The 16,791-nt window shown below is 45.1% G+C and overlaps 1 protein-coding gene across 1 annotated transcript in view; it reads right to left on the minus strand.

The window, feature by feature from the left end:
• The window catches only part of LOC123997395 (gamma-aminobutyric acid receptor subunit gamma-3), a 299,209-nt gene that overhangs the window by 110,821 nt on the left and 171,597 nt on the right, over positions 1 to 16,791 (minus strand). Inside the window, exon 4 of the mRNA XM_046301574.1 lies at positions 11,521 to 11,741. Coding sequence (XP_046157530.1) covers positions 11,521 to 11,741 — 221 coding nt within the window. The remainder of the gene's footprint in view (positions 1 to 11,520; positions 11,742 to 16,791) is intronic.

A 16,791-nucleotide genomic window follows, 5' to 3' on the forward strand; every position in this document is an offset into this window, starting at 1 on the left:
CGCATCTCGACCAAGGAGAGGGAACGGAGGATCACCAACCGCCTGTGCCTCTATTGCGGATTTGATGGACATTTTGTCAATTCATGTCCAGTAAAGGCCAGAGCTCATCAGTAAGCGGAGGGCTACTGGTGAGCGCTACTACTCAGGTCTCTTCATCTAGATCCTGTACTACTATGTCGGTCCATCTACGCTGGACCGGTTCGGTGCTACATGCAGTGCCTTGATTGACTCTGGGGCTGAGGGTTGTTTCATGGACGAAGCATGGGTTCGGAAACATAACATTCCTTTCAGACAGTTAGACAAGCCTACGCCCATGTTTGCCTTAGATGGTAGTCATCTTCCCAGTATCAGATTTGAGACACTACCTTTAACTCTCACAGTATCTGGTAACAACAGTGAGACTATTTCTTTTTTGATTTTTCGTTCACCTTTTACACCTGTTGTTTTGGGTCATCCCTGGCTAGTATGTCATAATCCTTCTATTAATTGGTCTTGTAATTCTATCCTATCCTGGAACGTATCTTGTCATGTGAAGTGTTTAATGTCTGCCATCCCTCCCATTTCTTCTGTCCCCACTTCTCAGGAGGAACCTGGCGATTTGACAGGAGTGCCGGAGGAATATCATGATCTGCGCACGGTCTTCAGTCGGTCCCGAGCCAACTCCCTTCCTCCTCACCGGTCGTATGATTGTAGTATTGATCTCCTTCCGGGGACCACTCCTCCTCGGGGTAGACTATACTCTCTGTCGGCTCCCGAACGTAAGGCTCTCGAGGATTATTTATCTGTGTCTCTTGACGCCGGTACCATAGTGCCTTCTTCCTCTCCGGCCGGGGCGGGGTTCTTTTGTTAAGAAGAAGGACGGTACTCTGCGCCCTGCGTGGATTATCGAGGGCTGAATGACATAACGGTTAAGAATCGTTATCCGCTTCCCCTTATGTCATCAGCCTTCGAGATTCTGCAGGAGCCAGGTGCTTTACTAAGTTGGACCTTCGTAACGCTTACCATCTCGTGCGCATCAGAGAGGGGGACGAGTGGAAAACGGCGTTTAACACTCCGTTAGGGCATTTTGAGTACCGGGTTCTGCCGTTTGGTCTCGCCAATGCGCCAGCTGTTTTTCAGGCATTAGTTAATGATGTTCTGAGAGACATGCTGAACATCTTTGTTTTTGTCTATCTTGACGATATCCTGATATTTTCACCGTCACTCGAGATTCATGTTCAGCACGTTCGACGTGTTCTACAGCGCCTTTTAGAGAATTGTCTCTACGTAAAGGCTGAGAAGTGCTCTTTTCATGTCTCCTCCGTTACTTTTCTCGGTTCCGTTATTTCCGCTGAAGGCATTCAGATGGATTCCGCTAAGGTCCAAGCTGTCAGTGATTGGCCCGTTCCAAGGTCACGTGTCGAGTTGCAGCGCTTTTAGGTTTCGCTAATTTCTATCGGCGTTTCATTCGTAATTTCGGTCAAGTTGCTGCCCCTCTCACAGCTCTTACTTCTGTCAAGACGTGTTTTAAGTGGTCCGGTTCCGCCCAGGGAGCTTTTGATCTTCTAAAAGAACGTTTTACGTCCGCTCCTATCCTCGTTACTCCTGACGTCACTAGACAATTCATTGTCGAGGTTGACGCTTCAGAGGTAGGCGTGGGAGCCATTCTTTCCCAGCGCTTCCAGTCTGACGATAAGGTTCATCCTTGCGCTTATTTTTCTCATCGCCTGTCGCCATCTGAGCGCAACTATGATGTGGGTAACCGTGAACTGCTCGCCATCCGCTTAGCCCTAGGCGAATGGCGACAGTGGTTGGAGGGGGCGACCGTTCCTTTTGTCGTTTGGACAGACCATAAGAACCTTGAGTACATCCGTTCTGCCAAACAACTTAATGCCCGTCAAGCTCGTTGGGCGTTGTTTTTTGCTCGTTTCGAGTTTATGATTTCTTACCGTCCGGGTAGCAAAAACACCAAGCCTGATGCCTTATCCCGTCTGTTTAGTTCTTCTGTGGCTTCTACTGATCCCGAGGGGATTCTTCCTTATGGGCGTGTTGTCGGGTTAACAGTCTGGGGAATTGAAAGACAGGTTAAGCAAGCACTCACGCACACTGCGTCGCCGCGCGCTTGTCCTAGTAACCTCCTTTTCGTTCCTGTTTCCACTCGTCTGGCTGTTCTTCAGTGGGCTCACTCTGCCAAGTTAGCTGGTCATCCCGGTGTTCGAGGCACTCTTGCGTCTATTCGCCAGCGCTTTTGGTGGCCGACTCAGGAGCGTGACACGCGCCGTTTCGTGGCTGCTTGTTCGGACTGCGCGCAGACTAAGTCGGGTAACTCTCCTCCTGCCGGTCGTCTCAGACCGCTCCCCATTCCTTCTCGACCATGGTCTCACATCGCCCTAGACTTCATTACCGGTCTGCCTTTGTCTGCGGGGAAGACTGTGATTCTTACGGTTGTCGATAGGTTCTCTAAGGCGGCACATTTCATTCCCCTCGCTAAACTTCCTTCCGCTAAGGAGACGGCACAAATCATCATCGAGAATGTGTTCAGAATTCATGGCCTCCCGTTAGACGCCGTTTCAGACAGGGGTCCGCAATTCACGTCACAGTTTTGGAGGGAGTTCTGTCGTTTGATTGGTGCGTCCGTCAGTCTCTCTTCCGGGTTTCATCCCCAGTCTAACGGTCAAGCAGAGAGGGCCAATCAGACGATTGGTCGCATACTACGCAGCCTTTCTTTCAGAAACCCTGCGTCTTGGGCAGAACAGCTCCCCTGGGCAGAATACGCTCACAACTCGCTTCCTTCGTCTGCTACCGGGTTATCTCCGTTTCAGAGTAGTCTGGGTTACCAGCCTCCTCTGTTCTCATCCCAGCTTGCCGAGTCCAGCGTTCCCTCCGCTCAAGCGTTTGTCCAACGTTGTGAGCGCACCTGGAGGAGGGTGAGGTCTGCACTTTGCCGTTACAGGGCACAGACTGTGAGAGCCGCCAATAAACGCAGGATTAAGAGTCCAAGGTATTGTTGCGGCCAGAGAGTGTGGCTTTCCACTCGCAACCTTCCTCTTACGACAGCTTCTCGTAAGTTGACTCCGCGGTTCATTGGTCCGTTCCGTGTCTCCCAGGTCGTCAATCCTGTCGCTGTGCGACTGCTTCTTCCGCGACATCTTCGTCGCGTCCATCCTGTCTTCCATGTCTCCTGTGTCAAGCCCTTTCTTCGCACCCCCGTTCGTCTTCCCTCCCCCCTCCCGTCCTTGTTGAGAGCGCACCTATTTACAAGGTACGTAAGATCATGGACATGCGTTCTCGGGGACGGGGTCACCAATACTTAGTGGATTGGGAGGGTTACGGTCCTGAGGAGAGGAGTTGGGTTCCGTCTCGGGACGTGCTGGACCGTTCGCTTATTGATGATTTCCTCCGTTGCCGCCAGGGTTCCTCCTCGAGTGCGCCAGGAGGCGCTCGGTGAGTGGGGGTACTGTCATGTTTTGTCATTAATTATCATGTCTTGTCCCTGTGCTTCCCCTTCTATTCGTTTCCCTCTGCTGGTCTTATTAGGTTCTTTCCCTCTTTCTATCCCTCTCTCTCCCCCTCCCTCTCTCACTCTCTCGCTCTCTCTTCTCTCTATCGTTCCGTTCCTGCTCCCAGCTGTTCCTATTCCCCTAATCAATCATTTAGTCTTCCCACACCTGTTCCCGATCCTTTTCCCTGATTAGAGTCCCTATTTCTCTCCTTGTTTTCCGTACCTGCCCTGTCGGATCCTTGTCTATATTCACCGTGCTGTGTCTATGTTTTGCCCTGTCGTGTCGTGTTTCCCTCAGATGCTGCGTGGTGAGCAGGTGTCTGAGTCTGCTAGGTTCAAGTGCCTTCCCGAGGCAACCTGCAGTTCTTGATCAAGTCTCCAGTCTGTTCTCGTCTTTACGAGTAGTATTATGCCTTTTGTTTTGTTAAGTATCTTACTGGATTAAAAACTCTGTTTTCGCCAAGTCGCTTTTGGGTCCTCATTCACCTGCATAACAATACCAGTCATCCAACAGATTCCCATTCAACAACTACCAGTTACCAACTATACCAGTCATCCAACAGATTCCCATTCAACAACTACCAGTTACCAACTATACCAGTCATCCAACAGATTCCCATTCAACAACTACCAGTTACCAACTATACCAGTCATCCAACAGATTCCCATTCAACAAGTACCAGTTACCAACTATACCAGTCATCCAACAGATTCCCATTCAACAACTACCAGTTACCAACTATACCAGTCATCCATCAGATTCCCATTCAACAAGTACCAGTTACCAACTATACCAGTCATCCAACAGATTCCCATTCAACAAGTACCAGTTACCAACTATACCAGTCATCCAACAGATTCCCATTCAACAACTACCAGTTACCAACTATACCAGTCATCCAACAGATTCCCATTCAACAACTACCAGTTACCAACTATACCAGTCATCCAACAGATTCCCATTCAACAACTACCAGTTACCAACTATACCAGTCATCCAACAGATTCCCATTCAACAACTACCAGTTACCAACTATACCAGTCATCCAACAGATTCCCATTCAACAAGTACCAGTTACCAACTATACCAGTCATCCAACAGATTCCCATTCAACAAGTACCAGTTACCAACTATACCAGTCATCCAACAGATTCCCATTCAACAACTACCAGTTACCAACTATACCAGTCATCCAACAGATTCCCATTCAACAACTACCAGTTACCAACTATACCAGTCATCCAACAGATTCCCATTCAACAACTACCAGTTACCAACTATACCAGTCATCCAACAGATTCCCATTCAACAACTACCAGTTACCAACTATACCAGTCATCCAACAGATTCCCATTCAGAGCGACACACAGAAGCATCCAGGGGTCAATGCCCTGTTCAAGGGCATGTTGACCGATCTACCACCAGACCGAAAAACGTGAACTCGAACCCTCCAAGATCCCCCCCACAGTTCCCCAATAGCTGTCCCTCAACCATTTAAGAACCCTCCCACAGTCCCCCCAGAAGAAAAAAAAAAAATACAATTAATTCCATTTCCCCAGAACCCACCGATGAATGCACCAACAACCAAGAGATTTGAACTAAAGAGACAAAAGGAAAAGACAGAAGAAGACAGAAAATAATAAAACAAAATAATACATTGAAAACAAAGGACAGCAATGCCAACTGTATATGTTTGTGTGCATGTCTGGCACTATCACATGTATGTGTGTGTTCTTGTATGTGTTTATTTGACGGAGAGTGTGTGTATATTCATGTGTACAAACACCTGCACGGCATCAGCCTCAGGCAAACCGGCATTAGTTGTAAAAACACTGCCACTTAGTGTCATTCAAATGTACTTTTTATTATGTTTTATTTGTATTTGTATTTTTAAAAAACTTTGACCATCATCCTATCGCCCACAGAGCAACTCCACTCGAACTTGTCTCCAATTCCACATACCAACCCTCAGCTTCCCTCAGCCCATCCCATCTATCTCTGCTGGTCACCCTCAGCCCATCCCACCTATCTCTGCTGGACACCCTCAGCCCATCCCACCTATCTCTACTGGACACCCTCAGCCCCTCCCACCTATCTCTACTGGACACCCTCAGCCCCTCCCATCTATCTCTGCTGGACACCCTCAGCCCATCCCATCTATCTCTGCTGGACACCCTCAGCCCATCCCACCTATCTCTACTGGACACCCTCAGCCCCTCCCATCTATCTCTGCTGGACACCCTCAGCCCATCCCATCTATCTCTGCTGGACACCCTCAGCCCATCCCACCTATCTCTGCTGGTCACCCTCAGCCCATCCCACCTATCTCTGCTGGACACCCTCAGCCCATCCCACCTATCTCTACTGGACACCCTCAGCCCCTCCCATCTATCTCTGCTGGACACCCTCAGCCCATCCCCTCTATCTCTACTGGACACCCTCAGCCCATCCCATCTATCTCTGCTGGACACCCTCCAGCCCATCCCATCTATCTCTGCTCGTCACCCTCAGCTAATCCCATCTATCTCTGCTGAATGTGTTTGTATAATACTGTGGCGGGGTTGCAGTATCTGTTCTCTGTCAGGACTAAGTTATTTGGGCCGGAGAGAGGGGAGGGGTCAAGCGTGTATCTCTTGGCTCCACAATGTCTGTGTGCCAGACAGTGTGTCTCTGTGATCTTGTCAAGATAGGATGGATTTGATATATGGCAGTTGATATGGAGGATTGGTTTATGGTTCTGAGTTTGAGAAAAGACTATAGTTTAGGAGACAAAGCTGAACGATAAATTATGTCTATGCTGTCTTATCCAGTGTGTGTCTTTGCTATAAAGGACCTCAATTGCAATGTGTAAGGGACTCTCAGAGAATTCATTGATAGACACTGAATTGATCTGAGAGTCACAGGGTTGTGATAGAGCTCTTCTAATTAAAAATGGACTTTGTGATAACTAACTCTGACTTGTGTGTGTGGTTTGCTCTCATGATTTGGTAAATAGAGGAAATGTCCACGACAAGATGTTGATTTAATTATTTTTGTAAAGACAATAGTGTAATGATGTTTGTGTTATGCGTATTTATCAGCTCTGGGGCACATGTTTATAGCAAATCATTTGACCACACGCCTTGTGGGTTTGATAATGTATCATTTTCTTTTCTGTTTTAATTTTGAAAAAATAAGCTGTTACGGGACTGTTTTATTCACTATAACGCGACAACTAACATTTATTCTACAGGGAAACAAAAACATGCTATGTGTTGCAGCCTTTAGAATAATGACATGTTATTGATGAGCAAGGGGAAACCAACGATTAGAACCTTTAGAATAATGCAAATCATGTTATTGATGAGCAAACCAACGATGCAAGTCAAGCCTGCCCATCGAAACTACATCTAAACGATACCGAAACTAATTTCACACATAATAAAAGTAAGCCTATAGACAAGATTAAATTAACAAATAGTCCGATGATGAGTATTATCACTTGTCAAATTATACATGAAGAGATGAGCGCAGCTCGGAATTGACAGGTGCAGGGAAAGGAGTCTCAATTGATCAAATCCTCCTTCAGTCACATGCAGGTAAAACATTTAGTCAAATAACTCTCAAAATTCAAGAGCTGCAGCTCTACTTTCAAATGTCACTTTTTTTCAAGAATATCTGCCCTGACGATACGTTCAGTATCTGCCCTGACGATAAGTTCAGTATCTGCCCTGACGATACGTTCAGTATCTGCCCTGACGATACGTTCAGTATCTGCCCTGATGATACATTCAGTATCTGCCCTGACGATAAGTTCAGTATCTGCCCTGACGATACGTTCAGTATCTGCCCTGACGATACGTTCAGTATCTGCCCTGACGATAAGTTCAGTATCTGCCCTGACGATACGTTCAGTATCTGCCCTGACGATACGTTCAGTATCTGCCCTGACGATACGTTCAGTATCTGCCCTGACGATACGTTCAGTATCTGCCCTGACGATAAGTTCAGTATCTGCCCTGACGATACGTTCAGTATCTGCCCTGACGATACGTTCAGTATCTGCCCTGATGATACGTTCAGTATCTGCCCTGACGATACGTTCATGACCACTCCCTGGCAGCATTGCTCTGGCTACTAAGCAGACTAGTAACATAATAAGCGGAAAACTTGCTATTCGCAGAGGAGTGACGCTCTCTGGCGTGAGATAATGGATGAGCCCCAGTCAAGATGATGCGTATCTGTGGAAGTCGGACAAGACTGCTGTTTACTTTGTGAATTGCTAAATCTACCTTTTAAGTTGATTGAGTAATTTTCTGTCCTCGAGAACCAGTTGAGAATAGGTTCCCTAAAGGGTCTCTGACTGTGCTATGTAGTAATCTGTTTGTTTAAAGCCATAATGCACTGAGGCTACCTGACCTGGCCTGTTGGGATTGTGCTATATTGCTCTTTAATGGGTCTGTCACTGAGACTCCTAATGAGACCTTCCCAGTTAGCTAGTTCAGTCAGTCGTCCTGATGAGACCTTCCCAGCTAGCTAGTTCAGTCAGTCATCCTGATGAATCCTTCCCAGCTAGCTAGTTCAGTCAGTCATCCTGATGAGACCTTCCCAGCTAGCTAGTTCAGTCAGTCATCCTGATGAGACCTTCCCAGCTAGCTAGTTCAGTCAGTCATCCTGATGAGACCTTCCCAGCTAGCTAGTTCAGTCAGTCGTCCTGATGAGACCTTCCCAGCTAGCTAGTTCAGTCAGTCATCCTAATGAAACCTTCCCAGTTAGCTAGTTCAGTCAGTCATCCTGATGAGACCTTCCCAGCTAGCTAGTTCAGTCAGTCGTCCTGATGAGACCTTCCCAGCTAGCTAGTTCAGTCAGTCGTCCTGATGAGATCTTCCCAGTTAGCTAGTTCAGTCAGTCATCCTGATGAGACCTTCCCAGCTAGCTAGTTCAGTCAGTCATCCTGATGAGACCTTCCCAGCTAGCTAGTTTATATGCTGGGCTGGTTAGCTGGCAACAACAGAAGCATGGCACTAGTTAAAATTAGTAAAATAATATGATATTTATTTTGATGGGGGCGAGGGAGAAATAACTTCTAGTATTGGACCCCATCAGGATTTCACTGTGACTTGTCAATTAGCTGAAATAACAAGCTGGTGTGAATGTCCAGTGTATTGAGTTGCTTCCCACTGTGCATCTGTAGGCTATCACATGTTGAAGGCGATAGCTAGCAGCCTACAGGAGAAATAACTTGTAGTATTGGTATTAACCATCTGGACGTCACCGTGGTAGTCTACACTGCCCAATGGGGAGGGTTTGAGCTGCTACGTGGCAACTTCTACACTGCCCAATGGGGAGGGTTTGAGCTGCTACGTGGCAACTTCTACACTGCCCAATGGGGAGGGTTTGAGCTGCTACGTGGCAACTTCTACACTGCCCAATGGGGAGGGTTTGAGCTGCTACGTGGCAACACAACTTCACAGGGCCCAGTATAATAATAATAATATTTCATTAGTAAATGCTTCGCTCCGGCTTTCCACAGTAAGGAGAGGCAAGTAGCTAGATAGTGTAGTCAATATCAGGCCAGTATGGGAGAGAGGTAGCTAGATATTGACTACACTATCAGGCCAGTAAGGAGAGGGATGTAACTAGATATTGACTACACTATCAAGCCAGTAAGGTAGGAGAGGTAACTAGATATTGACTAGGTAGTCATGCGGTCTCTCCTTCACTGCAGCCGAGGTGAGCAAGACATTTAAACGTGTTAACCCTCGCAAGGCTGCAGCCCCAGCCGCGCCCTCAGAGCATGCGCAGACCAGCTGGCCGGTGTGTTTACGGACATATTCAATCAATCCCTATACCAGTCTGCTGTTCCCACATGCTTCAAGAGGGCCACCATTGTTCCTGTTCCCAAGAAAGCTAAGGTAACTGAGCTAAACGACTACCTCCCGGTAGCACTCACTTCCGTCATCATGAAGTGCTTTGAGAGACTAGTCAAGGACCATATCACCTCCACCCTACCTGACACCCTAGACCCACTCCAATTTGCTTACCGCCCAAATAGATCCACAGACGATGCAATCTCAACCACACTGCACACTGCCCTAACCCATCTGGACAAGAGGAATACCTATGTGAGAATGCTGTTCATCGACTACAGCTCGGCATTCAACACCATAGTACCCTCCAAGCTCGTCATCAAGCTCGAGACCCTGGGTCTCGACCCCGCCCTGTGCAACTGGGTACTGGACTTCCTGACGGGCCGCCCCCAGGTGGTGAGGGTAGGCAACAACATCTCCTCCCCGCTGATCCTCAACACTGGGGCCCCACAAGGTTGTGTTCTGAGCCCTCTCCTGTACTCCCTGTTCACCCACGACTGCGTGGCCACGCACGCCTCCAACTCAATCATCAAGTTTGCGGACGACACAACAGTGGTAGGCTTGATTACCAACAACGACGAGACGGCCTACAGGGAGGAGGTGAGGGCCCTCGGAGTGTGGTGTCAGGAAAATAACCTCACACTCAACGTCAACAAAACTCAACCCCTATCCACATCGATGGAACAGTAGTGGAGAGGGTAGCAAGTTTTAAGTTCCTCGGCATAGACATCACAGACAAACTGAATTGGTCCACTCACACAGACAGCATCGTGAAGAAGGCGCAGCAGCGCCTCTTCAACCTTAGGAGGCTGAAGAAATTCTGCTTGTCACCAAAAGCACTCACAAACTTCTACAGATGCACAATCGAGAGCATCCTGGCGGGCTGTATCACCGCCTGGTACGGCAACTGCTCCGCCCACAACCGTAAGGCTCTCCAGAGGGTAGTGAGGTCTGCACAACGCATAACCGGGGGCAAACTACCTGCCCTCCAGGACACCTACACCACCCGATGTTACAGGAAGGCCATAAAGATCATCAAGGACATCAACCACCCGAGCCACTGCCTGTTCACCCCGCTATCATCCAGAAGGCGAGGTCAGTACAGGTGCATCAAAGCTGGGACCGAGAGACTGAAAAACAGCTTCTATCTCAAGGCCATCAGACTGTTAAACAGCCACCACTAACATTGAGTGGCTGCTGCCAACACACTGACACTGACACTAACTCAACTCCAGCCACTTTAATAATGGGAATTGATGGGAAATGATGTAAATATATCACTAGCCACTTTAAACAATGCTATCTTATATAATGTTACTTACCCTACATTATTCATCTCATATGCATAAGTATATACTGTACTCTATATAATCGACTGCATCCATATGTAATACAATTTATCACTAGCCACTTTAACTATGCCACTTTGTTTACATACTCATCTCATATGTATATACTGCACTCGATACCATCTACTGTATCTTGCCTATGCTGCTCTGTACCATCACTCATTCATATATCCTTATGTACATATTCTTTATCCCCTTACACTGTGTATAAGGCAGTAGTTTTGGAATTGTTAGTTAGATTACTTGTTGGTTATCACTGCATTGTCGGAACTAGAAGCACAAGCATTTCGCTACACTCGCATTAACATCTGCTAACCATGTGTATGTGACAAATACAATTTGATTTGATTTGATTTGACTACGCTATCAGACCAGTAAACAATATGTACAACCACATCAAGTCCTAATGACAATCACATTCCTCTGTAACATGTGAGTCAACCAAACCTTTAAACCCATCCAAGGAAACCAGATCCTGGAGTTTCCAGCTGGTCTGGAGAGAATTCCAAGACCGCGGAGCTGAGTAACTAAAAGATCTGTTATGGTTTTAGGAACCGTTAAAAGTAAGTAGGAGCGAGCCAGTAACTGGTATTTATTTTCTGACCTTATCAAAGCAGACCATAGACCATAGATCATAGTATATCAATGTTTACGCCTCTGAACCACATACTGAATAAGAGTGGGGCCCTGATCCTAGATCAGCAATCCTACTCTGAGACTCTTCATGAAAACCACAGCAGACTCACCACATTTCAAACACCAAAACAATATGCAAATGAGGCAAAAAACCAACAACAAGTAAACAAACAAACAAAACCAAATGTTTTCTCTTTTGTTAACCTTAGCGTGTAGAGTATCTTCCCGTCGTTCCATATCCTGAGCAGCTGATTGGGTGTTGTAATCCAATGGGAGTCAGCGTTCTTGGAGTTCCTGAAGATGGTGTCGGGGAGCCAGATGAGTCCCACCATGTTGCTGTTCAGGGTCAGGATATTCATGGTGCTGTTGTAGCTCAACCTGCTGTCTGTCCACGTCTGGGCAAAGATGATGTCGATCTGGTATTCCTGAAACAAAAACAAAACAAAGGAAATCATCAGATCAGATATGAACGTTTAGTAGAGCTTAGATATGATGTCTATGATAATACATATATCAGATCAGATATGAACGCCAAACCAGAGTTGAGATATGATATCTATGATAATACATATATCAGATCAGATATGAACGCCAAACCAGAGTTGAGATATGATGTCTATGATATTATACATCCTTATGAGAATAAAAAAGAAACCCAGCAAGCTCAACAAGACAGAGGAGTTTATCAAAGGGAACAGCTTCACCTATTGGCATGTATATTGATTTCCTGTCTCGCTGGAAAGGAACACAGCAGTTATGAAGAATTCTAGAAGACAAAGTTTCTCTTCTGTCTTGGCTTTTCCATTAATCTATTAAATTAGGGTAGAAGGAGGCTGGCTGGGGAGGGGAGAAGGAGAATTGCTGGGGAGGGGAGGGGAGAATGAGGCTGGCTGGGGAGGGGAGGGGAGAAGGAGGCTGACTAGGGAGGGGAGAAGGAGGCTGGCTGGGGAGGGGATCTCATAGAAAATAATGAAAACCTTCTACTGACTGCCAGGACCTCATAAAAAAAACTCCTTAAACAGTCTACTGACTGCCAGGACATCCTAAAAACCTCTTTAAATATTCTGACTACCAGGACCTCCTAAAAACCTCCTTAAATATTCTGACTGCCAGGACCTCCTAAAAACCTCCTTAAATATTCTGACTGCCAAGTTTGGCGGCGTGAGTGAAGGAGGCTTTGTTGCGAAATAGAAAGCCGACACTAGATTTGATTTTAGATTGGGGATGTTTGATATGAGTCTGGAAGGAGTGTTTACATTCTAGCCAGACACCTAGGTACTTATAGATGTCCACATATTCAAGGTCGGAACCATCCAGGGTGGTGGTGCTAGTCGGGCGTGCGGGTGCAGGCAGCACTCTTGTTTGGACGACCAGGAAGTGAGACGCTTTGTCTCACCACTCTGTAAGTAAACTTCAGCGTAAGAATAGCAAATAATATTTGGTTAATGATAGTATGACTTTCACTATGTAAATATCACTTTGGGTTTACCAATACAGTTACCATCTGGTTATTAACAAGATCAATGTTTGTAATGTTTCATCATTATGCATTCAATATGGGCTGCATGTAACTGTCAATGAGAGTGCCGCAAGGCAATCAATGTGCATGCTGGCAGTAACGTTTAGAATGCAGGGTTTTGATGGGGTAATGTTTAGAATGCAGAGTGTTGACAGGTGAACATTTAGAATGCAGGGTTTTGATGGGGTAATGTTTAGAATGCAGAGTGTTGACAGGTGAACATTTAGAATGCAGGGTTTTGATGGGGTAATGTTTAGAATGCAGTGTTGACAGGTTAACATTGAGAATGAAGGGTTTTGACAGGTGAACATTTAGAAATGCAGGGTTTTTGACAGGTGAACATTTAGAATGCAGGGTTATGACAGGTGAACATTGAGAATGAAGGGTTTTGACAGGTGAACATTGAGAATGCAGGGTTTTGACAGGGTAATGTTTAGAATGCAGGGTTTTGACAGGTGAACATTTAGAATGCAGGGTTATGACAGGTGAACATTTAGAAATGCAGGGTTTTGATGCGGTAATGTTTAGAATGCAGGGTTTTGACAGGTGAACATTTAGAATGCAGGGTTTTGACAGGTGAACATTTAGAATGCAGGGTTATGACAGGTGAACATTTAGAAATGCAGGGTTATGACGGGGTAATGTTTAGAATGCAGGGTTATGACAGGTGAACATTTAGAATGCAGGGTTATGACAGGTGAACATTTAGAATGCAGGGTTTTGAAAGGTGAACATTTAGAATGCATGGTTTTGATGGGGTAATGTTTAGAATGCAGGGTTATGACAGGTGAACATTTAGAATGCAGGGTTTTGACAGGTGAACATTTAGAATGCAGGGTTATGACAGGTGAACATTTAGAATGCAGGGTTATGACAGGTGAACATTTAGAATGCAGGGTTTTGACAGGTGAACATTTAGAATGCAGGGTTTTGACAGGTGAACATTTAGAATGCAGGGTTATGACAGGTGAACATTTAGAATGCAGGGTTATGACAGGTGAACATTTAGAATGCAGGGTTATGACAGGTGAACATTTAGAATGCAGGGTTATGACAGGTGAACATCTAGAATGCAGGGTTTTGACAGGTGAACATTTAGAATGCAGGGTTTTGACAGGTGAACATTTAGAATGCAGGGTTATGACAGGTGAACATTTAGAATGCAGGGTTTTGACAGGGTAATGTTTAGAATGCAGGGTTCTGACAGGTGAACATTTAGAATGCAGGGTTTTGACAGGTGAACATTTAGAATGCAGGGTTATGACAGGTGAACATTTAGAATGCAGGGTTATGACAGGTGAACATTTAGAATGCAGGGTTATGGCAGGTGAACATTTAGAATGCAGGGTTTTGACAGGTGAACATTTAGAATGCAGGGTTTTGACAGGTGAATATTTAGAATGCAGGGTTATGACAGGTGAACATTTAGAATGCAGGGTTTTGACAGGTGAACATTTAGAATGCAGGGTTTTGACAGGGTAATGTTTAGAATGCAGGGTTTTGATGGGGTAATGTTTAGAATGCAGGGTTATGACAGGTGAACATTTAGAATGCAGGGTTTTGACAGGGTAATGTTTAGAATGCAGGGATTTGACGGGGTAATGTTTAGAATGCAGGGTTTTGACGGGGTAATGTTTAGAATGCAGGGTTATGACAGGTGAACATTTAGAATGCAGGGTTATGACAGGTGAACATTTAGAATGCAGGGTTTTGACAGGTGAACATTTAGAATGCAGGGTTTTGACAGGTGAACATTTAGAATGCAGGGTTATGACAGGTGAACATTTAGAATGCAGGGTTATGACAGGTGAACATTTAGAATGCAGGGTTATGACAGGTGAACATTTAGAATGCAGGGTTATGACAGGTGAACATTTAGAATGCAGGGTTTTGACAGGTGAACATTTAGAATGCAGGGTTATGACAGGTGAACATTTAGAATGCAGGGTTTTGACAGGTGAACATTTAGAATGCAGGGTTTTGACAGGGTAATGTTTAGAATGCAGGGTTTTGATGGGGTAATGTTTAGAATGTAGGGTTATGACAGGTGAACATTTAGAATGCAGTGTTTTGACAGGTGAACATTTAGAATGCAGGGTTATGACAGGTGAACATTTAGAATGCAGGGTTCTGACAGGTGAACATTTAGAATGCAGGGTTATGACAGGTGAACATTTAGAATGCAGGGTTATGACAGGTGAACATTTAGAATGCAGGGTTATGACAGGTGAACATTTAGAATGCAGGGTTTTGACAGGTGAACATTTAGAATGCAGGGTTTTGACAGGTGAACATTTAGAATGCAGGGTTATGACAGGTGAACATTTAGAATGCAGGGTTATGACAGGTGAACATTTAGAATGCAGGGTTATGACAGGTGAACATTTAGAATGCAGGGTTATGACAGGTGAACATTTAGAATGCAGGGTTTTGACAGGTGAACATTTAGAATGCAGGGTTATGACAGGTGAACATTTAGAATGCAGGGTTTTGACAGGTGAACATTTAGAATGCAGGGTTTTGACAGGGTAATGTTTAGAATGCAGGGTTTTGATGGGGTAATGTTTAGAATGTAGGGTTATGACAGGTGAACATTTAGAATGCAGTGTTTTGACAGGTGAACATTTAGAATGCAGGGTTATGACAGGTGAACATTTAGAATGCAGGGTTCTGACAGGTGAACATTTAGAATGCAGGGTTATGACAGGTGAACATTTAGAATGCAGGGTTATGACAGGTGAACATTTAGAATGCAGGGTTTTGACAGGTGAACATTTTGAATGCAGGGTTATGACAGGTGAACATTTAGAATGCAGGGTTTTGACAGGTGAACATTTAGAATGCAGGGTTTTGACAGGGTAATGTTTAGAATGCAGGGTTTTGATGGGGTAATGTTTAGAATGCAGGGTTATGACAGGTGAACATTTAGAATGCAGGGTTTTGACAGGGTAATGTTTAGAATGCAGGGATTTGACGGGGTAATGTTTAGAATGCAGGGTTTTGACGGGGTAATGTTTAGAATGCAGGGTTTTGAAAGGTGAACATTTAGAATGCATGGTTTTGATGGGGTAATGTTTAGAATGCAGGGTTATGACAGGTGAACATTTAGAATGCAGGGTTTTGACAGGTGAACATTTAGAATGCAGGGTTATGACAGGTGAACATTTAGAATGCAGGGTTATGACAGGTGAACATTTAGAATGCAGGGTTTTGACAGGTGAACATTTAGAATGCAGGGTTATGACAGGTGAACATTTAGAATGCAGGGTTTTGACAGGTGAACATTTAGAATGCAGGGTTATGACAGGTGAACATTTAGAATGCAGGGTTTTGACAGGTGACCATTTAGAATGCAGGGTTTTGACAGGGTAATGTTTAGAATGCAGGGTTTTGATGGGGTAATGTTTAGAATGCAGGGTTATGACAGGTGAACATTTAGAATGCAGTGTTTTGACAGGGTAATGTTTAGAATGCAGTGTTTTGACAGGGTAATGTTTAGAATGCAGGGTTTTGACGGGGTAATGTTTAGAATGCAGGGTTTTGACAGGGTAATGTTTAGAATGCAGGGTTTTGACGGGGTAATGTTTAGAATGCAGGGTTTTGACAGGGTAATGTTTAGAATGCAGTGTTTTGACAGGGTAATGTTTAGAATGCAGGGTTTTGATGGGGTAATGTTTAGAATGCAGGGTTATGACAGGTGAACATTTAGAATGCAGGGTTTTGACAGGGTAATGTTTAGAATGCAGGGATTTGACGGGGTAATGTTTAGAATGCAGGGTTTTGACGGGGTAATGTTTAGAATGCAGGGTTTTGAAAGGTGAACATTTAGAATGCATGGTTTTGATGGGGTAATGTTTAGAATGCAGGGTTATGACAGGTGAACATTTAGAATGCAGGGTTTTGACAGGTGAACATTTAGAATGCAGGGTTATGACAGGTGAACATTTAGAATGCAG

Source organism: Oncorhynchus gorbuscha, linkage group LG15 (assembly GCF_021184085.1).
Source record: "Oncorhynchus gorbuscha isolate QuinsamMale2020 ecotype Even-year linkage group LG15, OgorEven_v1.0, whole genome shotgun sequence".
Taxonomy (NCBI): Eukaryota; Metazoa; Chordata; class Actinopteri; order Salmoniformes; family Salmonidae; genus Oncorhynchus; species Oncorhynchus gorbuscha.